This window comes from Dermacentor variabilis, chromosome 11 (assembly GCF_050947875.1).
Source record: "Dermacentor variabilis isolate Ectoservices chromosome 11, ASM5094787v1, whole genome shotgun sequence".
Lineage (NCBI taxonomy): Eukaryota > Metazoa > Arthropoda > Arachnida > Ixodida > Ixodidae > Dermacentor > Dermacentor variabilis.
This window is the reverse complement of record NC_134578.1, coordinates 118,209,147-118,233,277: the sequence shown is the minus strand read 5'-3', so window position 1 is coordinate 118,233,277 and position 24,131 is coordinate 118,209,147. Positions and strand designations below refer to the sequence as shown.

Sequence of the window (24,131 nt, the reverse complement as noted above, 5' to 3'; positions counted from 1 at the left end):
AAAGTATGCATGGGGGAGGGCAGGCTCCGAAAAAAGGACAGTTCAAAAATTTTATGCGTAGTGTTTGATTAGACATTAGGATTCCAATATCACGCTGATTACATTAGGCAAAAATTGGAACAAGCAACTCACAAAATTCTAGCTTATTTTAGATTACATTATTACATTAAACCTGGTATCATACAGAAGCTTCATCCCCAGGTCATTCTTCCTGTCAGAAATTATGCTGCACCGGTGTGGTGGTCCGATTGCCCGGATAGTTGACTAAAGGATGAGGTGGAATCGCTACACCGGGTGCCGCTATTGACACTAACAGGAGCGTATCGCACCACGCGAACGGCAGCGTTACAAATCCTCGCACAGGCGGCGCCCATAACACTCGAGCTGGATCGTCTAATGGCAGAATTCCGTCTATTTACGTTACGCCAGCCTATGTGTTTCGGGCCAAAATATCACCCAGATAACATCGAATACAGATATGATCCCTGGAACGACCATCCGTGTTAAAGGTTTAGCTATCCTTTAGGAGGCTAACACCTCGCGCGGCAATCTCTAAATCAACTGAGCCAACTCTGCACATCTTCACTGATGGTTCATACACTCAATCCTATGCAGGAACGGCGTATATAGTGATGACACCCAATCAACATGTTATCAAGATCGGGAAATTTCGCCTACGAGAGGCGAGCAGTGCATACTGTGCGGAATCGATTGCGCTACATGAAGCGTTAGCACACTTACTGTTCCTACCAACATCTTATGCTGTGGTAAACGTGTACTCAGGTTGTCTTTTGCTTTTGTCGGCCATCTCCGCTTTAACATCAACTGACGCGCGGGTGGTGCAGATCAAGAAAGCCCTCCGGCGTCTATCGGAGCGATTTGACATTGATCTGTACCATGTGCGCGGGCATAGCAATATTCTGTATAATGAGCTGGCGGATGACGCAGCAGCTAGCGCTGTGCGATAAGGGCTTCCGCGAGCGGTAAGAGCCTCCATCAGAACCATTAAGAAACAATTATGTTCCCAGATGGAACGCGAGTGGGGCCTCAAGTGGCGGACGGAAAACGTAAACACGGATTTGTATCACTGGGTGCCCAGCGTCGCCCGGATTCCTGTGTTCTTCCTGCCATCCAGACATTTAGTACATATCACCACGGGACACGGGCGCTTCCCCTTCAACCTATATAGATTTGGTCTGGCGCGCACCGAGCTCTGTCCGTGCGGTATGCCCGCACAAAATTTCCACTACTTGAACGATTGTTCCCTGACGCCTGGTTCGTACCTCGGGCGGGGCCATTCGGATGGAAGATTACCCAGTCTTGCTGCAAACGAAACACAATAGAGCCCTTCTTATTCGCATGGAACGATTGGTGAGTGCGGCGGTGCCGGCCTGCCCGCGGGACGTGCCCCCGGTGGACACCTGGTGACCGAATTTTAGGATGGCCTTGCGGCCGTTGAAATCCTTGACCCAGGGTGCCACTGGAGAGCAGGCGGACAATCAAGCGACTCGGACAGTCGAACGCCGCGGAACGACCGGAATGGGAGCCGTGGCTGGCCCCCTCACGTCCAGCGACTTGGAATCTGGCGTTAACAGAATGTATGAATTACTCATTCCTCATGCCCAGGCGCAAATTACGCAGCGTCGGCTGGGGGTTCGTGGCTGACCCCTTGCCATTACGGCCGGATTTTATGCGGAGCTTGATAGGGCAGTCATACAGCTGAGCACACCAGAACGTCCGGTTTCGGAGCCATGGCTGGCTCAATACGTCCAGCGACTGGGACCCCGGAGTTCTCAGTTTAGATGTTCGGAATTGACAGCAACCGTACACTCACGGCTGCCGGTTTGCGCATGGCCTTGTTCCGCTTGCGCAATTCACCTTCATTTGTCCTGCGGACCGACCTCATGTCCTGGCTAACGATGCCAGTCAGTTGTCCTTTCGCCGGCGCCGGCGAAAGGACAAACTGAAATAACATTTGCAACGGACGTGCCTTGGCGGGCGGCGCGGGTATCTGCGCGACGCATCATACCTCATTTAGCGAATAACAAACATTCTTTTTGTTTCTTCCTACTTTCGGCTATCTGTAAATAAATAAGATGGAGGCTCCTAAGTATGCCACTTTCGTAAGTTCTCTGTGTCTTGGTGGTGATGACTGCTCGGTTACCAGTCTCTATTGACCGGGCAGTCATTGACGCCGCATCTAATGAGTGCTCTCTAGATTCCTTTTCAGGTATTTACCGTACAGGCCACTTGGGTTTCAAACAGCCATTCAAAGGACACGGACATCCTTTCACTATCATGATCTCCTCATGATCATGATAGTGATATCATGATCTCTCCTATCATGTTCCTTGGCGCGATCTACCTCTTTTCTGTACACTGGGAGTGCCCGGCTGTAGTCGTAACAGAAGAGCGCTCGCACTTCGTCACATTGGCGTCGCTGGAACCTGCGCCTGATCGAGTTGACCACTCTTCTCTGGGGGTGCAGTTCTGGCGTCCGCCACGACTTGCCGTTGCTTCCCTTCTCCCGCGCAGGACGGAGCTGTATCCCGCATTCTTTTGCCACAATGTCATAGAACTTCGCGAGGATCGCGTCCAGAGCACCCGACGAAGTGACGTTCGCACTGCTCACGCTCGTGAACCATTGCGTTTCTCGGAGAGCCGCGATCTACTGCCTCCTCCCGAAGCTAGTGAGTCGCGTGCCCTTCGCCCTATCACCGGTGTCTATGGTGAGGTCCACATACCGGTGCTCCGACATCGTCTCCTCCTCCGGCACCCACCACGCGTACCCGCGCTTCGCGAGCAAAGGGCATGCGTGGTCTGCGCGCCCGCGCAGCCCATCCTTACACCCGGTCCACCGCGGGCGCAGCGACTCCGACCGCGCGCTCGCCAGGATCACGCATCCGGGACCAGGCGCCACAACGATGGATCCGTCGAGCCTTCCCTCGGCGACGATGGCTCTCCTTTGCAGCCCCGCGGTCTCCCGGCGCGCCTCAACGAGGTGGCCCTGCATGGCGTGGAGCACGCCGCGTCGGCACTGAGGTCCGCCCACAGGGCCATGATCCCGTAGATTCGACTCGTGATGAAGTTGTGCGCGGCGACGGGCACTTTCTTCGCGGCGTTCGAACACTACCGATAGATCTCGCCCTCGATCTAGAACAGTCGCGCCTGGACTCGCCCGCGGAGGTCTCCCGCAAGCGCGGGAGCAGCCACTCGCCTGCGAGACTGAGGACATCGCTTGGTCCTCGTCGCCATCTGCCGCCGTTATGTCTTGTCAGTTGCCTCCGACTTCACCTGCAACGCCGCGGTGGCATAGATGTCGCCGTCATCGGAAAGATCCCATTTCGGCGATGCACTCACGCTCGCGTTGTCCGTCGGGGACGGCGAGATGTTATGTACCTTACGTGTGTTGGGCACAGCCAACTCAATGGGTATCAGCCATGGCCCCGTTAGGCCCCGTGGCCGCCCGCGTTGAATGTGCAAGTGGACGGTTCAGCCTGCATTTGGCTCTCGGCGTTTCAACCGATTTTAAAGGTGATTTATATGCCGAGTCTCAAAGTTTAGCTGTGGGTTGTTTTTAAAAGTATAGGGACTGTAGTAGCTTCGATGAGGCGGCCGGACGTGGGACCTACGGCATGAGGCCTAACGGCCGGGGCACGAAACGCCGCAAAAGCAGAGCGGGACAGCTCGACTCCGGGACCAGACAAAGAATCCCCATAGAATAAAGAATAAACTTTAGAGTAGGGAAACTGCACCTTCCACAGTGGTTCGAAAATAAGCAGCGGCAGCGCATGGAACTTATTTAGGTGCACGCCAGATGGCGCTGCTCAAACCAGAAGCGGAAGTCTTCCTTATAGCAAAATCCAATATGGCCGCTTTTTGCCGGTAGCCAGTTGCGTAGCCAGAAATTTCGTTCGGGGTGGGGGGGGGGCTGATGTTGCAGCTCGGCCTGCTCCTTGAGAGGAAGCTTTAGCTCGGGTGCTGCTTTTTAAGTACATGTAGAAGGGTAATTCGTTTTTCCTCGTAACAACTGCACCAAATTTGACGATGTTTGTTGAATTTAAAAGAAAAACTTAAATTCTAGTGACTGTTGGTTTCAAATTTTTCATTTATGCGGTCAATTTTTTTATTAAAAATTGGCCAATATCGCAAGTTTTCAGAAAACGGAACTATCAAGTTTAAAACTCAGTAACTCAACAATGAGAAATGATAGCACAATTCTGTGAATTGCATCTGATAGTACATCTACAGCGGACAAAATAGATCTGTTAAACATGAATCTAAAAAAAAATTAGTATTATGGAAATGCGACTTTTGCAGAACCCTTGTACACAACGTAAACAATTCACGCAAGATACAAATTGACGCATCAAATTTGTCCACATTGACTTTCTTAATAGTTGCCGATTACAGAACCGAGTTACCTGTTCTTAGTACATAGCTATTATTTTGTAAACGTCGTGCTTCTATTTTTTCGTAATTTCAAAATTTTCAATATATTTATACAAAATACAAGCCGTAAATCAAAATTCCGTTTCCAAAAGACACTAATTTACCTTCTCTCCCAAATGCAAGAAATTTGATTAAAAGCGATTAGCAGGATTATCTCAGAATAGCGTTTCTGCGTTTTACATGTATTTGAATAGGCCGCGTCGAATTGGGCCCCAGCTAAAGCTTCCTCTTAAACATTTTGTCGAGGGATCAAATACATGAATAATAACTGCATTACCATTGACAAAAATGCTGTAAACGAATTCTTGAACGCTACGCACTGTCCAAACAAGTAAAATGTGTATTTTCTCATAAAAGAATATTCTCGTATGTGTCAAAAATTGTGCCCAAAGTAACTGATATCAATGCTTCCATGTTTTCGTCTATTTAATAGGTAAAGAAAATATCACACGAACTTTAGAACTATATCAGTTCCAAACCAGGAAAGCAGCGCATACCGCTCATATGAAAAACGAGAAGGCCATGAAATGAACAAGTTGAGGACAAATATGTTAATGAAACTTAATCATTTAAGAACCGTGTTTACGTTCTTGTATATATGCAATGGCCAGTGAAAAATCTCCATGACGCTGTCATTTGTTCCAATGTATTACGCACGAGCAGCTGTCACCGGTTGTGTATCGTAATTGCACCGAAATTATAGTCGCAGCAGAGAGCACGTATGAAAAGGAGGAGTTCTGCAAACTATACGAGGGCGAATCAAATGAATGTGAGCCAATGCGAATATATGACAAACGGGGTACTTTATTAAAAAGTAGTCTTCATGAGAATTTAGACATTTGCCCCATTGACTAACGAGTCGCGTGATTCGCGTCTCATAAAACTCCTTAGGTTGCTGCTTCAAAAAGTCTGTAACTGACTCTTTCACGTCATCGTCCAGCACGAATCTAATTCCGCTGAGCCATTTTTCGGTTGCCCCAAAATGTCGAAGTCGCAAGGGGACAGGTCTGAGCTGTATGACGGATGTTGCAGGGTTTCGCACTTGAACTTTGCCAGTTTTGTATTAACCACATCAGCGACGTGGGGATGGGCATTATCGTGGGACAAGATGACCCAATTCGTCAATTTTCCACGTAGTTTCTTCTTGATTGCGACACGCAGTGGTTCCGGTGTTTCACAATATCGTAAACAATTGATAGTCTCTCAAGATTGAGCAAGTTCTATCAATAATGGCCCCTGACGATCGAAAAAAACAACAACACCTTTCCGGCGAAAATGACGGCCTTTGCGTTCTATGGCAGTGGTAAATTCGAATGTTTCCACTGTAAGCTTTACCGTCGTGTTTCAGACTCGTAGTAGTGGCACCATGGTTCGTCCCCGATCACAATAGCAAACAAGAAATCGTCATCCTCATTGTGATACCGGATCAGATTAGTCAAAGCAGCGCCAAACTTCTCCGTCTGCTGGCGGTGGATCAAAATCTTGGGCATCAATCCGCCTTTTGCGACGCTGAACTGCGCATGCGCAGTGCCCTAGCGGCTGAGGAGCGAAGCGATTTGGCAGGCGCTAGAGCAGACGGCGGACGGCCGGGGCAGGCGCTGCAATTCTCAGCTGCGCTATTCTCGCTGCCGCGCGCACGGCACGCCTTCCTAACACATCGACATCGAAATTTGGCGCGATGCCAATGTCGTGTGTCGCGTACTGCTGCAGTTCACGTGACAGTCCCAGCAGGACAGTGCGGTTTTTCCGACTTCCGTCGGTAAAACGGGATCGACAGCGCCGTGAAGCCTGGATTAGGGCTGTGAAGCGGCAAGATGCGCAAGGGCGTCCATGGCAACCGTCAGCAGCATGTCGACTCTGTGGGAAGTACTTTGTGACAGGTATGCATCCACATACGTAGTTCTCTGTTTTTGTCGTTACTGACTCATGCGAATAATCTCGAGAAAGACGCAAATGTGTTTGAGCTAGCGAAACAAACGATCTCTTGCTCGCGCGAGCCGGCCGAGTGAAACGCGGTGCTTTTTTTTTTTGAATTCTTTTTTGTCATTTTTTCATCTCTGTGCGGCCGCCGCGTTGTGCTTTACTTTGTTTTTTTGCTGTCATCTCTGTGCGGCCGCCGCTAGAACGCCGTCTTTAGCAACTTTACACCGTGCACACTTTTACTACTTCATAAGCGCTCCGCGAGTGCTCGTGATGTCGGCGTAGTTATCCGTTGGAGCCAAGCGCGCCTGCACTGCCGGGCAGATTTGGAAACGGCGTGCACTGTTTAAGTAGCGGATGGTGCTAGTTAGCAATCGCTGCTAGTTGTTTCATCATTCTTGTCGACACTGAGTATAGTAATATTTCTTGAAGAAAGCTTATGTTCGCTTAGCGAATAGCGATGTAGTACGGTTTGTACTATGGCTCATTTTCCCGTGCTGCGCTTTCTGGAGTCGAGTGGCGCGTCTTATTGTGTAACGGACACATTCCAGGGGCACCTTCACTGTCACCCAGACATCCGGACTTCATACCGACGCTGTTCGTGTATACAGACCAGTTCAGAAAGAAGGACGCGGTCGACCGCCATGTTCGTACCGCGGCGCGTTCCAAGAGGAAAACAGGCGCTCCACCAACAGCAGGTATCACCGGTTCTGGGCATACTGGCCATTTTTTGGCATTTTTGTAGGTGTACATATACTTTATGTGGGTAAAACACGTATGCAAACTGACATTCTGTTGGCCTCCCCATTGCCTGTGTATGTACGCTAAGCACTATGGCACACTATAGAGGAATATATGCAGTGGTGAAACGTGATATTTGCCCTAAGAACTACACTTCATGCCCTATCCGAGTCATGCGTTTTTGTGTGTACTCATACTATTTTATTACTCACTTTACGTCACAGGTACAGAGGTTTCAGGTCAAGGAGCAACTTGTAAAGGTCACAGTGATGGGGTACCAGACACGTCCTGTGTTCAGGGTGAGCAGTGGCTTTTCAACTAATGGCAAGCACACTGTCACATTATGCAGCTGGAAATGTTTTCTGAGGCTCACCTTATGTTGCTCATTGCGAGTCTTACACGTTTGCAACATACGAATTATCCATAATTTGCTTTCAGGTGACCAGGTCATTAGGGTAATGCACTCCGCACAAAGTGCGAATGCTCAGAGTAAATGTCAGTGTTCAATGAATTGTGTCTAAAGCAATAGCGTCACTATTGCATTTGTTGATGCAAATGCAGGTGCAGACTTCATTCTACGAGGAAGGAGCAGCTGATGCACTCTTGCTGCTTGCAACATCCCCAATGCTCACTGAGCCACAGGAGGTCCTAGAGCCAACGCCCTTAAGCAGAGAGGAGAACACTGACCACCTATTAACTGAAAATGTGGCATTACAACGGAAAGTCAGGGATCTAGAACTGCAATGCAGAAAGCTAAAACGCTGCACGTTTTCTGTGGATACTATTCACAAATCGTCTTTTAAGTTTTATACAGGACTGCAAAGTAAGGAAGAGTTTGAAGCACTCTTTAAGCACATTGAAAAAAATGCAGAACGCATGGTTTATTGGGATGGAGGAAAAACACAAGCAAAGGAAAGACAGCTCTCCAAGCGCGAAGAACTTTTCATGGTGCTGTATAGGCTCAGGACTGGTGTTTGTGCCAAGGAAGTGGCTCGAATCTTTGGAATTTCTCAGTCATGCCTTAGTCGCATCTTTTGTACATGGGTAATTTTTCTCGATAAAGAGCTCTCAGCATTGACAAGGTTTCCCACATTAGCAGAGATCAAAAGGCACATGCCAATGGCATTCAGTGACTTCTCAAACACTAGAGTCATCCTTGATTGCACAGAGGTGAGAATCCAAAGACCTTCAAAACTACAGGCACAGAGGCATACTTTCTCCTCGTACAAGCATTATAACACGTTCAAAGCACTTGTTGGGGTAACACCAGATGGCTACGTTTCATTTGTGCCAGATTTGTGGGGTGGGCATGTTAGTGATAGCGAAGTTGTCGAAAAATCGGGCCTACTGGGTTTATTAGATGCGGGGGACGGTGTGATGGTCGACAAAGGCTTTAGGTTGGAGGGTGTTTTTCCACCATCTATTCAAATCCACATGCCACCATTTAAAATGGGGAACCAATTGTCACCTAGTGACGTGATTGCCACCCGAAAAATAGCTGGCGCTAGGATCCATGTTGAGCGAGTCATAAGACGTATCAAAGAATTTCATTTTTTAGACAAACCACTGCCAATCAACATGCTCGACATTATTGACAGCATTTTTAGGACTTGCGCCTTTTTGTGCAATTTTCTACAGCCAATCATTTCAATCAATAATGAGAACAAGTAGCCAGCTCGCACATCTCTACTTCAAATGAGCCTCCTTTACCATGCTTATGACCAGAAGAGACCAGACTGTGTAACAAAAGTACTCTCATACTATATCACGTGTACTTACGACGACGCTGTCTACTGTGCTACCTTCTGAGGAAATTTGTATTTTCCATCTCTGAATAAATGATACTGCTTTTTCAGTTATCTTCCATGTACACTGCACATTTATTTTGTTATGTCTATAGACGTAACGGCTATAGTTATCACCAACGCTACACAATTTGCTTAGGCCACGCTATTTCTTTTCGTTTTGCCATAGCTGCTGGCTGTTTGCGTGAATGAATGTAATTTCATTATCTGTTTCCCTACAACAAAACTTTGGAGAAGCTGCAGCTTCTTCGATACTTTTTCCTTTGAAAGAAAACGGGCATTTAACTTCTAGCAGCCCCATGTCACTGCCCTCAAATACCAGTCTATCTGGGGATGCAGCAATAAACGGATGCTCAGCATGCACGTGCGGGCCTGTATATCCCACAGTTATGGTCTTATCCATGCAGGCCATTAGCTCTTCATATGCCTGAACGGCATCTGGCTCGTGCACATTTCCATAGTGCATGGCTTCAGTTTTATAGCTCCGCGGGTAAAGTATCTCTTTAACAATACTGTCAGGTTTCCGGCACCGCACAATTCTTTTAAACATTGAGGCAGTTAGCCGACCAATCCGCTCCATGTGCCAGGTTGGATTTGCGGCCTGTCCAATCGTTGACTCGAGAACAACTGCTCTGCTGTCCACCGAGAGGGCCTGTATAGCTGCAAAAAAAAAACTATTGTTAATTTATAGGTTTAGAATCCGTTTTACAAGTCGTACAGCAAGCATTACATTGTATTAAAGCAATGAGAAGTAGCATTACGTCAACAAAGCATCACTTGTCATGGCAATGTTTAGCTATTTGGTGGGGATTCATCGTGGAAGGAAGTAAGGGGTGCAAACATGGACACAAGAGAACCAGACAACACAAACAATGCAGATAGGAGCTAAGCGTACTAGAAATGAAGCTTAAAATGAGAGAAAGTTCAGCTAGTTGGTAGCGAATCGCACTAAAACAAAGTAACGCATGCAAACATGGATATAAGAGAACCAAACTAAGTAAATGCCATGTTGTCTAGTTCTCTTGTTGGTGTTTGCACGCCTTACTTTCTTTTATGTTAAATCACTTGTCAGAAACTTAATACCATTGGGTTAGCTTTTATTTGCTTCTACAAAGAAACCCCTACAGGCCTACTCAAAGAGGCTAAAGTACTTAGGTTGTGTCAAATGACACAACTGCATATTGCAACGATTAAAATGTAGGTAGATACTAATCTCCTACAAAACTGTACAGCTTACTTTCACAGTAACATAAGAATTTTTCTGCAGCTTGTAACTTGCATGTGCTCATTATGTTTTATTTTTTTTTCGCTAATTATGCTGGTCAACATAGCTAAATCGTAGAGTTGGTTCAGTATTGCAAGTATTTAAACATGTCTAAAAACAAAAAGAGCAATACAAATGTGCATGCTTTCAATTCCATGCTCTGCTAAAACACAGTCAACATATATATATGACAAATGTCGTGCATGAATCCAGGTGATGGACTCATGCTAAAGGAACATCCATTATACATTCACACAGTGCTTTACAAACATGCCATAGATGAAGCAGATATGTTTGAGGACCCTGTGGGTGCTCACACACATCGAGTTATGCGACAGCCCTGCAAAAGTTAGAGAAATGACAAGACACTAAGTCTAAAAGTGACTGCTGCATTATCTGCTGCTCAGTGGGATACTTGTGAAGGTGATGCCCAGAGACATAGGTGGGCATTTTTATATAAATGAGACAGCCTCAGAATGACACGTGCCAAGACAAAAAGTTGCGAAAAAAGTAATAAACAAGGAAGTGGACTTTCTTACCATCAAACCTCTCTTGTATGAGTCTTTGACAGGTCTCACTGTGGATGTCTTCAATGTCTGGGACCAGTGGAGTGTCTGAAGCTTCTGGTGCCACTTCACTGGGACTGTGTTCATCCTGGAATATAGTGCTTTACATTAGACAGCGCAGACAACATGCAAATGTTAGCTTAGTGACTACCTTGAATAGTAGTGCAGCTTGAAATATACGAAGCAGCATAGTAAAGATTTGAGGATTTTGTAAACAGGTCTTTGACAGCATCATATTGCGCCAGTGGTGAGAAGCGCAACAAAATAGGTTCAGATTGTGGTCTCATACCTGGCATGCCTTATTGCGCATGGTTGTTAAACAAGCAAACTCAGTATTGTACTTCTGAATCATTTTTCAGATTTTATTTATTCGTACTCTAAATGCCTTCTTTCAGGGTGAGCAAAGAACAGTTTTGAAAGTAAGCAAACTACAAACTTACTAGCATTAGAAAATTAAAAAAAAAAACATTCAGATGCAGTGACATGAACTCGTGCTAACATGTGCTGTAAATCAAGAGGAAATGTAAATATGAAAGTGCAATAATGTGCATGTTGCAGAAGGGGATAGAAAAAACTCAAGCCATACGTAGAGGTAAACAGTAATCAATGCACATCAGATATGCCAACGCAAGATTTAAAATTCTTTAAAATTAGGTTCAGCAGCTCTGTGTAGAGAAGTTATTCCATTCAGCTATAAAGCATGGTATGAAAAATCAAGGAACACTTAATACACGTAACTAAGGAAACTATGTACAGATAATTTAATAAGACTTGCCCAGCATGCTATACTCACATGCTTTGCTGCATAAGTTGCAGGTGATTGGACAGTCTCGCATGATAATTATGTGAATCACATGTGGCTATAAGAATTTATGAAGCAGGCACTGGGGAGTTCATCACCGACTTGATACCTACAGTATTACAGGAGGCGTCAAAGGTTTTGTTTTTTGTAAAGGCACACAGCATTTGAAAGCCCTTAAATGTATCACACTTTGGAATTCACAGTCCCTTACTGCTGTCATGGACAAGACAAGCTATAGAATGGAAGTTGAACAGATGTTTGTGTCAGTTTAACAGTGTGTATGTGCATGAATGCTCTCGCATTATTTCAGAGAGGTTTAGTTGCCTCAATTAACCAAGACTTACATCACAGGTTTGCTGCATCATCTCATTGCTAAGCTTGCAGATTGTTTAGTGAGAAAAAAGAAAGTCACCATATATAAACACTACTGACATTAGTGTTATACTGATGCAAACTGTACTTCACATAAAAGCACAGTAAAAGGGGCTCTCAAACTGTTCCTGTCTGTCGTCACATGCTGATGGAACACTGCTAACTCTTATTTTAACAGATCACAAGGATGCAGAGTTAAGTGTAGCACTTACAAGTGATTCTCCTGAGTTTTCTTTGCTCATATAACGGAGAAGCAGGCAGTTTGCTGCCACCTTTTCGAGATCGGCAGCAAGCAGAGATGGGTGAGGACGCTGCTTGCGCGCGACGGCGTAAGACGTGTGGTGTGTCGGCTCCGTCGATTTTCGGCTGGAGTCACGGCTCAATCCTCTGCACCCCAGCAAGACCGACGTCAATCGACGCAGCAAACCGTCTGGACCACGTGGATACTAATGTTCACCAGGTGGGACCACTTTTGAAGATTTTACGACCGAATTACACCCGCCTACGTGGGCGACGCCGTTAGGCCACACGGCGACGCCGACTCCCGGCGGCGTGGAACCGGCCTCCCGAGGTAAAATGGCGGCTGCCGCGTCATTCCTGAGGGGTTACGATCCCGACGCCATGGCCTGGACGACGGTTTCAACATCAGAAGATCAAAATTCCGCTCCTATTCCGACATTTCGGCACCAATCTCTCAATGAAGCGGTCGCGCGTCGCTCGCTCGTTCAAGCCAAGACGGCGGCGTCCATCGCCGCTTCAGCCTCCGGCACACCGGCCGGCAAGACGCAGCCTCCCGCTTCGCGCGCTGCGGGAAGCAAACGCAAGGCCCTTACCAAATGGAAGCCTCGGCCATTTCCAAAACCGGGCCCTGATGACTTCGTGGTCGTGCTCAAGCCACGCGAACATGTCGCTGCATCAAGCCTTCTCGGAGAACCGCTACGGTGCCGCCATTACGGCCTACCTCGGGCCTGAGGTGGCAAGGTCTGTTACGGTTCTGCCGTCCCGTGAACAAAACCTGATATTGATCCACACCCCGAACCCGGCAGCGGCAGATCGGCTCCTCGGGGACTTCTCAATCAACACCGACCGTGGGCCGATTCCGCTCCACGGATACCTTAGGCAAGACGGAGGCGATATCTGCCATGGCGTCATCGCCGTCAGCAACTCTGACACCACTGAATCGCTTCGAGAGCAGGTGCAATGGAGAGCAGGCACCATTGTCGAGGTGAGGAAATTCGGCTCCTCTAACAAAGCTCGGGTAACCTTCGCCGGGAGGGAGAAACCGCGTTTTGTGCACTATGAGAACATGCTCATCCCGGTGCAAACCTACTACCGGACAATCCCGGCCTGCGGCCTGTGTGGGGCTGTCGGCCACCGAGCGGATGCTTGTCCCAACACGCAGCAGAACACGTGCGGACTCTGCGGGCAACAAGCCCCGCTTGTGGAGGGGGTGCGGGCCCCTCACGAGTGTGTTCCACGGTGCTCTGTTTGTGGCGGCGGACACGCCACAAACTCACGTGAGTGTGCGGCAAAATTCCGCACACACAAGATGGCCGCCCCGAAGGGCGGGACAAAGAGGAAAATGGCGGCCAAGAACAAGAGCCGCCATCTTGGCCTCCCCGGTGAGTCACCGAGCCGGGACGACAGCAACACCGAGAAGCCGGCACCGAGAAGCTCTACCGGAGGAGCCGGCAAGCGACCGCCGACGCAGCCGCCACCACACGGCGACACTGGAAAACTGTCGACGTCGCCACCACGAGGCGAGGCCAGGGCCTGGGCCAACGCCGTGAAACACGGAACGCAGGTGAGCGGTACGGGCAGGGCTGCCTCCTCTTCCCCTACCTCCTCCCCCCCTGCGGCACGCAGTGCCGAGCAAGCCAAGATTGCAGCTCTCGAGGGCCAAATTGAGATGCTGCTCAAAAAAATTACGCTCCTGGAATCGCAGTCAAAACAGCCTACCACTCCCCCCTCTACCCCCGCAACTGAGGCTATGGAGAGTGAGCCCGCGGCACCGAATGCAGCACTGAGCGTGGAAGCTGCACTTGAGGCCCGTCTAGAGGCCCGCATAGATGCCCGTTTCAACACCCTAGAAAGTCAAATTTCCGCGGCAATCACCTCCGCCATCGCCAAAATAACTGAAAGCATACCGACAATCGTCGCACAGCACATCGCTCAATCCTCGCGTGGCGTCCGACGAACCGGCGGTCTTATAAAAGACGTGTCTGGCCGCTGTCCGAAAACGTCGCGACGCACCATTGAAATTGAAGTAGAAGACAATGACAGCTGCTCGCTCTCCGGACTGGAGGATGCTCCCCTCCCCGCGAGTGCTGGCTCCGGAGCAGCGTCCCTTCAATCGGTCTTTCCCTTCAATGACCATGGCGGACAGCCCTCAAATTAAGCGTTCTCTCCGTACCAATTCGGCCACCCCCATACAAATTACCCAATGGAACTGCCGGGGATTCCGCTCCCGCACCAAGTGGGCGGACCTCCGGCTTTTCCTGTCAACATTCGCTTCACTCCCCGCGGTGGTTGCCCTCCAGGAGCCAGGGAGCGGCGCCACCCTTACAAATTATACCACGTTCCAGCAGGACCCCTCTTCCTGTATCTGCGTGCACAAAAATTATACAGCCAACCAGGTTGATTTGGAACTCAATACTGATTATTCCTATGTGATGGTCACCCTTCTTCCGCTTAAGAAACAAAACGCACCGTTACATATACTCAACATCTATTGTTCTCCCAAGCTCAAAAATGTAACTTTCGCAGCCCTCTTCAGTCGCTGCCTGAAGGCTGCGGGCAGGGACCCCCTGGTGATCGTGGGCGATTTCAACGCTCACAGCACACTCTGGGGGTACATGCGTGAAGAAAAGCGCGGGCGCAAGCTAGCGGAACTTGCGTCCACGCTGGGCCTGACTCTTCACACCGACCCTGCACATCCAACGCGGGTGGGTAACTCCGTGACTCGGGACACGTGTCCGGACCTTACCTTCACCAAAAACATTAGACACGCAGAATGGGCCAACACCGAGGAAACCCTCGGCAGTGACCACTGCATACTCAACACAACCGTCAGAAGCAAACCATTGGCAAGATCCCACGCCCAAGCCCGCCTACCCGACTGGACCAAGTTCCGGCAAAACTACACTAATTCGGCCCCTATCCACGAACAAGGTTACCACGCGTGGTCGCAAGAATTGGTTGCGCACCTTCGTTCGGCGGAAACTCAAGTTCAACTATCGGAGGCCACGCCGGAGGTCGACAACCACCTCCTGCACCTATGGGAGGCGCGGCACAGCCTCGTCCGTAGGTGGCGCCGCCAAAAACACAATCGGAGGCTCAAAATTCGCATCGCCGAGCTCACCCAACGAGCGGCAGAGTACGCGGCCCAGCTCGCCGACTCGAATTGGGTGGACCGATGCAACACGGCCGCTAGACAAATGTCTAGCCGGAGCACCTGGCGTCTCTTTCGCGCCTTGATCGATCCGACTCAAACCAGAGCCGAGACACAAAAACATCTCCAACGGGCTATCCATAGCTTCGACGGAGACATCTCAAAATTAGCATGCAAACTACGCGATCAATACCTTTGTATACAACAGGACCCCCGAGGGCCAGCGTACTCGTATGCAGGTTCCGAGAACGCGGAGCTGGACCAACCGTTCCAGCTCCACGACCTGAAGGCGGCCCTCACTAAAATGAAGCGAGGAACGGCGCCGGGAAGAGACAAAATAACAGTGAAACTACTTGCCAACCTTCCCGACCCGGCCTACGAGGCGCTCCTCGCATACATAAACTCAATCTGGCTCGGTGAGGCAATCCTCCCAATCGAATGGAAGACCGCGCTGGTCACTTTCATTCCGAAAGCCGGCAAAGCCATAACCACGGACAACCTCCGCCCAATCTCCCTCACGTCTTGTGCGGGAAAGCTGATGGAGACTATGGTGCGAGATAGGCTGTGCGAGTATCTGGAAAACCAAAACGTTTTCGCAGACACCATGTTCGGGTTCCGCCCGCACCGGTCCGCGCAAGATGTTCTGCTTCAACTAGACCGCGAAATTCTAAATCCCGTCGAATACTCCCTCAATGACAAGGCAGTACTCGCCCTCGATTTGAAGGGGGCTTTCGACAATGTCACACACGACATAATTCTGACACACCTCTCCCAAACCAACTGTGGACACAACACGTTTCAGTACGTTAAACAATTTCTCTCCGACAGGCAATCGTACATCCGGATACAAGATGAAGAACACGGCCCCTACCAATTAGGCACCAGAGGTACCCCGCAGGGCGCGGTCCTCTCACCCCTACTATTCAATTTGGCAATGCTGAAACTTCCGGCTCAGCTGGAGAATGTAGAAGGCATACAGCACGCGCTGTATGCCGACGACATCACCATCTGGGCTAAACATGGATCGGTAGGAGACATTGAAGCCAACCTGCAGCAAGCGGCGGAGATCGTGGATGCCTACGCCCGCCGCTGCGGCCTTCAATGCTCCCCGGCCAAATCGCAATTTGTGCACATTCGCCCCTCGCCGAAGTGCACTACCAAAATCGAACTGTCCCTACCAAATGGACCCATCACAGAATACGATCAGATCAGAGTACTGGGTCTCTTTATTCATAAACACCGCCGAGTCGACACAACACTGGCCAAACTGCGCAAGGTGGGGGACCAGGTGGGCCGCATGGTTCGCCGGGTTTCCAATAAACGCGGGGGGTTACGGTGCAAAGACGCTTTGCGGCTGGCGCATGCATTCGTAACCAGTCGAGTGTTGTACTCGACTCCTTACCTCCACCTTCGCAGGTGTGACGAGAACGCCCTCGAGGTGATTCTCCGTAAAATTTACAAGCGTGCTCTCGACCTCCCGATCAACACATCCAACCAGCGCCTCCTCGGCCTGGGAATGGTCAACACCTTCGCGGAACTCCGAGAAGCACACTTGACAAACCACTACACAAGACTCTCAAAGACGCCGTCGGGTCGCCGCCTTCTTGCCCGACTACACATCCACCATCCAACACTGACGGAGGAGCGCGTGCGCATCCCGGAAATCTGGAGATACGCCCTGCACGTGCGCCCTCTTCCGGCCAACATGACACGAGACGACCATAGTGGCCGGCGCCTCGCGCGCGCGGAAGCGTTGGCACGTCACTATGGGAACAAGCACGGAGTATTCTACGTGGACGCCTCCGGCCCACACCATGGGGGTTGGTTTACGGCCGCAGTCGTCCACCAAAACACCGCGGTGAACGGCCTTACGTTCAAAGCACAAGACATAACACATGCGGAAGAGGTGGCCATCGCGCTCGCCGCCGCAGCTCAGGACTCGCGGGTCATTATTAGCGACTCACGAGGGGCCTGCAGGAACATTGAAAGGGGCTTTATTCCCTATTTGGCGTACCGCTTACTTCAAGGCAGCAATTATCTCGGGGTCCCCGCGCCCCGCACGATAGTATGGACTCCCGCGCACGAGGGTCTCGAGGGCAACGAAGCGGCCGACGCCGCTGCCCGCGCGCTCACTCTCCGGGCATCGCCTTCGCTTCCCGTCGCTGCGGACTCCGACCCCAATCCGGTATTTACCTTCAAGGAAATCACCCAACACTACCGATATGGTCATGCAATCTTTCCTAAGCCCTGTAAGGGCCTCACGAAGGCGGATGAGCGTTTACTCCTTCGCCTCTACACTAAAACACTGTTGTGCCCGGCAATCCAAAAACATTTCGACCCTGCGTGCACAGGGAAGTGCCCGCACTGTGAGGAAAAATCTTCGGACATTTTCCACATGGTGTGGGCATGCCAATCAACCCCTCACCTTCCCCCTATACCCAACCCTACCCGGGAGGACTGGGAGGCGGCCCTGCTCGGCTGCTCCGACCTGGCGAGCCAGAAGGCCCTGGTCGGCCGTGCCCGAGCCGCGGCTACAGCCAATGGGTGCCTGTAATGAGGTGCCCACCTAGTTTCTATAAGGAACGGCCCCTTAAAGACTGCTCCACACGCTCCCTGTATATACTTCAAACAATAAAGTTTTTCAGTCAGTCAGTCAGAGATGGGTCACTCGGTGAAAGCCCTGGCAGTGGATCAAACCGCCGCCTTTTCGCACCTTCATGTTTCCTTGTGTGAAAAGTGATGTCTTGCAGAGGCAGAGGTGGCTCATGCTTTTTGACTGAAAAAAAAAAGTTTTGTTTGTACAATAACGAAATTTTAAGTGCTTCCTGTGATGTTTAGTCAACGACCACATCCATTGTAAGAAAATTAAATGTTGCAGTTTGGGATTATTTTTTCTCAATGCAGGTCTTGTAGTTAAGAATTTATGAAGCGACACCAATATGTGTTCTTAATTAAAACCAGTAGCCTATATTTGTCCACATACCAATACTCATGTACGCTGTAAACAATGTAGCTGTGTGAATGAGTTGATATTCAACAGCTGCTACCACGAATGCAAACAATTTTACGGTGCCACAAAGAACCGTTTGCAGAAAGGGGCCGGAAGTGTGATCACAGATTTTTTAGGCACTTTTGCCGCCTCCTATGTTAACTAATGCTTGCTAAGTAGTAGCATTCTTACCTTGGGCAGGAACAATCCAAGCACATGGAACTTCCGTGCACGTTGCCGCATCCTTTTGCGCCAAGTGAATGGCATGAAGGATTAACCCAACAAAATGTTGGCATGTGCCGCTCAGGCTGCAAGAATAAAATGGAAGAGGAGATGAGTTTTCATGCTCAACAGGTATTCATCAAGGAAAAGATGGGATCAAGTGTTTATGAATTCGAAAGAACGGGTTTAAGTTCACGTCACTCAACGTGAAATACTTACGCCAATCTCAGACATGAGCCGCACACCACCACTCGTGCGTTGGCCTTGTAACACCATGTGCACACATTAACAGCATCATTGAACGATGCGATGCGGCTTGTCAGACAGCTATGCCGGCACGAAGTTAGGTACAACTAGCGGTTTTACAGTAAATAGCCAAACTTGGAAGTCATTCTCGTTATATGCCTCTAAATAGTGTACTGTGTGATACCGGCAATCCAAGGCTGTGTACGGTCGCAGACAAGTGCAAATTGGTATGCTGCACGACCGTGTCGATCGGTATACATGCAAATGCGCAAAAACAAGAACTCCCCGCTTTCTTCATTTACACTATGTGTATTTTTTCAACATTTAAGCAACCGTACCTTTATATAAGCAAACAGCTAGCCCAAAACGGCAGGGCCGGTATAGTTACGAATTCCAAAATTTAACCCATCAGACTTAAATGTCCTGCACGCGGTTCATGCAGGTCGCGCTCCAGATGTAGAATAGAAAGTTTGCTCACCCTGCGGGGCAGAGGCAATGACCAGCCAGGATGGAGCCCGACGCCTTGGAAATCGCGGCGTGCACGATGTAATAGCCGCCTTTCATTGACGGAAGGCAGATACTACGCAAAAGTCCGCACGTGGATTCTGCTGACACGTCGTTGTACATGACGTTGCGCACGTATCCTTCTTGGAACATCGTTCCTTTCATTTGCTGTCGCGCGAAGAGCGCTCCGCTCGACACCATGTGTTTTTCGAGCTGCGCTTCCGTGGGTATTTTGACGTTGCCGAAGCGCTTTTTCCAGCCGTTCGTCACGCTGAAGAAACCTCCAGGTACAAAGCAGTCACCAGCGGTCTCCATGGCTAGCGGACGGCGACAAACTGTGCGCACACGTTGTTGCGGTTTTCACTCACACGCTGCTTGCTTGCACACGTGTCTCGCGTGCGGAGGCTGTCTGTCGCGGCGAGAGTGGCGCCTGCCAAATCGTTTCTCGTGGCCACCGCACAGTGGCGCCACAATGCATCGCAAAAGGCGGATTGCGCACACAAGAGCCGATAACCGAGGTGCTGATGAATTATGGCGTGAACCGAGCCGTGACTGATTTTCACACGCTCTGCCAGTTCATCGATGCTTGTCCTCCATTCTTGTCTCATCAGCTCACCAACCTTTGAAATTGTGCGGGATGTGATTGCACGATGGCTTTGGCCCGGTCTCGGAGCGTCTTTGCAACTTTCCCATTCTGCTTTGAACCGTTTGCTCCCACACTTTAAAGTGGCCAATGAAATGAAATGTTCAACGTACACGGCAGCCATACCGCGATTAATTTCTTTTTGGGAAACATCTTTAGCTGTCAAAATCTTCGCGACACCACGCTGTTCAGCTTTTGGGGTGTCCATTATGTCAGGCAACCATGTATCTACGTATCTAAGAAAAAGTCGCTGGATATAACGCGTCAAACAAGGCAAATAAACATGTTGAGCGATCACAGATTCACAGAATCCTAGATTCCGCCCCAATTCCATCAACTCCCCCCGATGTATCGCGCGCGACGGAAGGCGGCGGGCTTGCTCCCCGCTTTTCTCCTTTGCGCACACACGACTGAGCCACCATCGTCGGCTCAGCCATTCCACCCCCAGCACCCTACGCTTTCACTCGCACATACAGCATGCGGCACGCGGTCACGATGTTATCACCCTTAGACTTTATACGAAACATGAGGGCGACGGCAGGAATGCGCCTGTAGTGTCCATATAATTGCTATCGCAATAATATAATACGAGTATCCGGCAACTGAAGCGTCCCGTGGTTCATTACTTTCCACAAAAGACGTAACAAAATCGAACTTTCACCATGCGATAATTCGCTGCGCCGCAAAATGTTTTTTTCCCCTTCTGTGGGACGGGGGCGCAGAAATGAAAAAATGAAAACGCATAGGAAAGTATGTTGGCCACAATCGAATGCCTACTTTGGGCACCTAATGTGGCTACGGAAGGAATATGGAAGAAAACATGATACGCTTGGTCCACTGAGAATCAACCATACGCATACTGCTCGGTATCCTACACCGGCGAGACAAGACTTTCCGTAGAAGTTCTGCAAAGGCGAACGCGGTGCAATCCGTCCAGTCCCCACAGTGGGCGGCGAGCGACCATTGTTTCTTTTTCTCGTGTGCTAGCCAGAAAGTGTACAAAACGCTTCCAGGCGAAAATCCACTCGGCCGGAGAAAACCGAACGCGCAACGAAGTGCGCCGCGCGGTCGTCGGGGCCACGCGAGAAAAACGTATGCGCTCTGGCTGGTTCTGGCAGCACGCGCGTATGGTAGCGAGAACAAAAAAAAATTGAGGCTAAACGTGTCCTCGCGAATAAAAGTCAAAGAAAAAATAAATAAGAACGTAGTTACCTTGACTGGCTTTAGTGGTTTGACCTGGATGTTTTGGAGTAGATAAAAAAAATGTTGATTTTTTTGGAAAACATTTTTTTTGATGTGACATGGCGGCACAAATGAACCACCACAACGCTTCGTCTCACTGAACCTCGCTGCGTGCTTTGTCAACTTGTCTGCTAGTGTGTTGATTTGACTTGTCTCGTTGTGTGTTCCGATGTAAGACTTTAGAAAAGTCGATGGACCTTTGGCGTCAAATGTGTATAACATTAAACCCACAAAGTTCCGCAATTCAAAATCTAAAGCACAACTTTGGAAATGTCCATGCACCTTTCACATAAAGAGTTTATGAGATTTATACCCATAAATTTTCGAAATTGACTTCCATGCGCTCCATAGAATCCGCGGCCTCAGCGAGATGCCGCGGCGAGCCCGCTCATCATCAGACCGCCCTTGAAACATTGTGGTCGGATGAGGCTGCTTGGCGTTATGCGACTCTCGGTGCATGGGCGTTGCCGCGAAATCCAGCCCGAGATCGGTATCTTCCCGGTTAAATGTCTTTTCGAGCGTCAAAAAGGCCATTCTAGACAAAATCCAGAATGATTCCCGGCGCCGGGGGTTGCTTTCGTCGACGGTGCATGGACAGCACGAAAAAATTTCGGGGGGGGGGGGGCTGAAGCCCCTGCCGGTAGCGTACGCTGGTACGCGCCGTGCTTGCCCTGCCGGCTATGCGGCGCGCCTCAATGCCTTGGCTGCCTCATAGGTGGTGCTTTCTAATTGCCAGGAGACCAAAGAGCCCCTACTGACATCCATATAAACAAGCCACGAGTGAATAGAACGTGCGACTTTATTGGCAGAAGAGAAGCATTGTACATTCTCGTGCAATAGCAGAAATAAAATTTGCATGTCGAGATACGCTGGAATCATTGACCCGAGCTCGTAAACGGCTCACCGTCGTCGTCGCACATGGCGGTCTGTAACGAGCGACAACTAGCGGCCCAAGCAGATTAGACAGTGTTCCACCTTTTTGCAGCGGCAGTCGCCGTTAAAGGTGAGCAACTTGCATTGCGATGCTATCGGGTGCTGCAGGCATCTGCTGCCACAGCCAATACAGCGAGATGGATTACCCGACATTTTAGCGTTGACTCCTTTCCATCCTGCACGTTTCGTTTCTTTCAGAGGCCGCTAATGTGTGGCTCACACTTGGTGTCCCACATTGTCTCAATGTGAACAAGTCGCTTTCGTGGGCATCACCTTCATCAGCCACTTTTGCGGGCCTTTCCACCCATGTCGCTATCAACTTCATACACGTCGGACCATGTAAGCACGTGTGCTGGTCTACGCTCGTGCTTAATCGCAGCCGAGAAAGGCCCTAGGCAAAATTTGCCCATGGCTGCAGTAGGAAAGGATGAACGGGGAGCACGAATCACCGTGTGTAAATTGGGAGTCTATGTGGCTGTGCAGACTGCAGGAACAAATGCTTATTTCGAGAGACTGCTTTCTAATGCAACTTAGCAGGCTGCCACATCCGAGAAGCATAACACAGCGACCGTAACCAAGTCAGATAACAGCGAAATTAAACAGCACTCAATCACCGCATAGGGTTCAGAAAATACATTATGCATTCGCTACGAACCATGTGGCAACAGTGAGCATTCACATACACGGGTCTCTTAAAATACATTCAGCCGCCTACTTACAGGCATAATGCTTGCCTTCGTCGCGTGTGGTTGTCTGGTAACGAGCGACAACCAGCAGTACAAACAGATCAGACAGAGTGTCCCACCAGTTTGCAGCGACAGTCGCCGTTAAATGAGCCACTTGCATTAATTACGAAGCAATCGGGTGAAGCAGGCATCTGCTGCCGCAGCATACACAGCGACTTGGACTACCCGCCATTTTAGTGATGACTACTTTCAAACCTGCACACTTCTTTTCTTACGGGGGCCGCAAATGTGTGGCTCACACTTCGTGTCCCACGTTGTCTCAATATGTCCAAGTCGCTTTCGTGGGCATCACCCTCATCAGCCACATTTGCGGGCCTTTCCACCCATGTGGCTATCAACTTCATACACGTCGGACTATGTAAGCACGTATGCTGGTCTCCGTTCGTGCTTAATCGCAGCCGAGAAAGGCCACAGGCATAATTTTCCCATGGCTCCAGGAGGAAAGGGTGAACGGGTAGCAAGAATCACGGTGTGTGCAAATTGGGAGTCTATGTCGCTGTGCAGACTGCAGGAGCAAATGCTTACTTCGAAGCTGCTTCCCAATGCAACTGACCAAGCCGCCATATTGGAAAAACATAACACGGCAACCGTAACCAAGTTAGATGACAGCGAAATCAAACAACAATCAATCACCACATGAGGTTCGGACAATACATTATACATTGGCTATGAACCATATGGCAACACTGAGCTTTCACATACACAGGTCCCTTAGGATACATTCAGCCGCCTACTTACAGGTACAATACTTGCCTTCGTCGCATGTGGTGGTCTGGTAACGAGCGACAACCAGCAGTACAAACAGATTGGACAGAGCATCGCACCTGTTTGAACTGACAGTTGCCGTGGAAGATGAGCAACTTCCATTGCGAAGCACTGAGGTGACGCAGGCATCGCTACCACAACCAACACAGCGACATGGACTACCCGGTATTTTATCATTACCTCCTTTGCAACCTGCACGTTTCTTTTCTTTCAAGGGCCGTTAATTTGGGGCTCACACTTGGTGCCCCACTTTGTCTCAATATGGACAAGTCGTTTTCGTGGGCATCAACTTCGGCAGCCATTTTTGCGGGCCTTTCCACTCATACGACTATCAACTTCATACACTTCGAACCATGTAAGCACATATGGAGGTCTCCATTTTGAGCAAATCATGGCCGAGGTAGCCCACAAGCACAATTTACCCATGGCTGCAGCAGGAAAGAACGAACGGGGAGCACCAGTCACGGTGTGTATACTGGGAGTCTGAGTCGATGCGCGGACTGCAGGAGCAAACGCTTACCTCGAGAG

At 49.6% G+C, this 24,131-nt stretch overlaps 3 protein-coding genes and 1 pseudogene across 3 annotated transcripts; 3 read left to right on the top strand and 1 right to left on the bottom strand.

The window, feature by feature from the left end:
• Nucleotides 1–7,687: 7,687 nt before the first annotated feature.
• LOC142563555 (uncharacterized) lies at nucleotides 7,688–8,972 on the top strand. The gene has a single exon (XM_075674138.1). It carries the CDS (start codon nucleotides 7,738–7,740, stop codon nucleotides 8,782–8,784), a length of 1,047 nt encoding a protein of 348 aa, XP_075530253.1. The 5' UTR covers nucleotides 7,688–7,737; the 3' UTR covers nucleotides 8,785–8,972.
• A 91-nt stretch (nucleotides 8,973–9,063) lies between these two features.
• On the bottom strand, nucleotides 9,064–19,589 carry LOC142563468 (uncharacterized). Its single transcript, XM_075674021.1, has 8 exons — nucleotides 19,249–19,589; nucleotides 18,495–18,610; nucleotides 17,982–18,089; nucleotides 14,909–14,971; nucleotides 13,469–13,775; nucleotides 12,135–12,309; nucleotides 10,722–10,836; nucleotides 9,064–9,578 (listed from the first exon to the last, which is right to left on the bottom strand). The coding sequence occupies exons 1-8, from the start codon at nucleotides 19,587–19,589 to the stop codon at nucleotides 9,064–9,066; spliced, it is 1,740 nt and encodes a 579-aa protein (XP_075530136.1).
• LOC142564135 (uncharacterized) lies at nucleotides 12,236–14,323 on the top strand (annotated as a pseudogene).
• LOC142564134 (uncharacterized) lies at nucleotides 14,650–17,955 on the top strand. Its single transcript, XM_075674994.1, has one exon. The coding sequence runs from the start codon at nucleotides 14,778–14,780 to the stop codon at nucleotides 17,865–17,867; it is 3,090 nt and encodes a 1,029-aa protein (XP_075531109.1). The 5' UTR covers nucleotides 14,650–14,777; the 3' UTR covers nucleotides 17,868–17,955.
• Nucleotides 19,590–24,131: the final 4,542 nt, after the last annotated feature.

Coding starts and splice junctions, on each gene's coding strand:
- LOC142563555 (XM_075674138.1), top strand. CDS start 7,738: ATGCTCACTGAGCCACAGGAGGTCCTAGAGCCAACGCCCTTAAGCAGA.
- LOC142564134 (XM_075674994.1), top strand. CDS start 14,778: ATGCGTGAAGAAAAGCGCGGGCGCAAGCTAGCGGAACTTGCGTCCACG.
- LOC142563468 (XM_075674021.1), bottom strand. CDS start 19,589: ATGGAGACCGCTGGTGACTGCTTTGTACCTGGAGGTTTCTTCAGCGTG. Junction 12,310..13,468: donor CCCTTCGGGGCGGCCATCTT/GTGTGTGCGGAA, acceptor GCTGGGGTGCAG/AGGATTGAGCCGTGACTCCA. Junction 9,579..10,721: donor CATACAAGAGAGGTTTGATG/GTAAGAAAGTCC, acceptor TTTTTTTTGCAG/CTATACAGGCCCTCTCGGTG.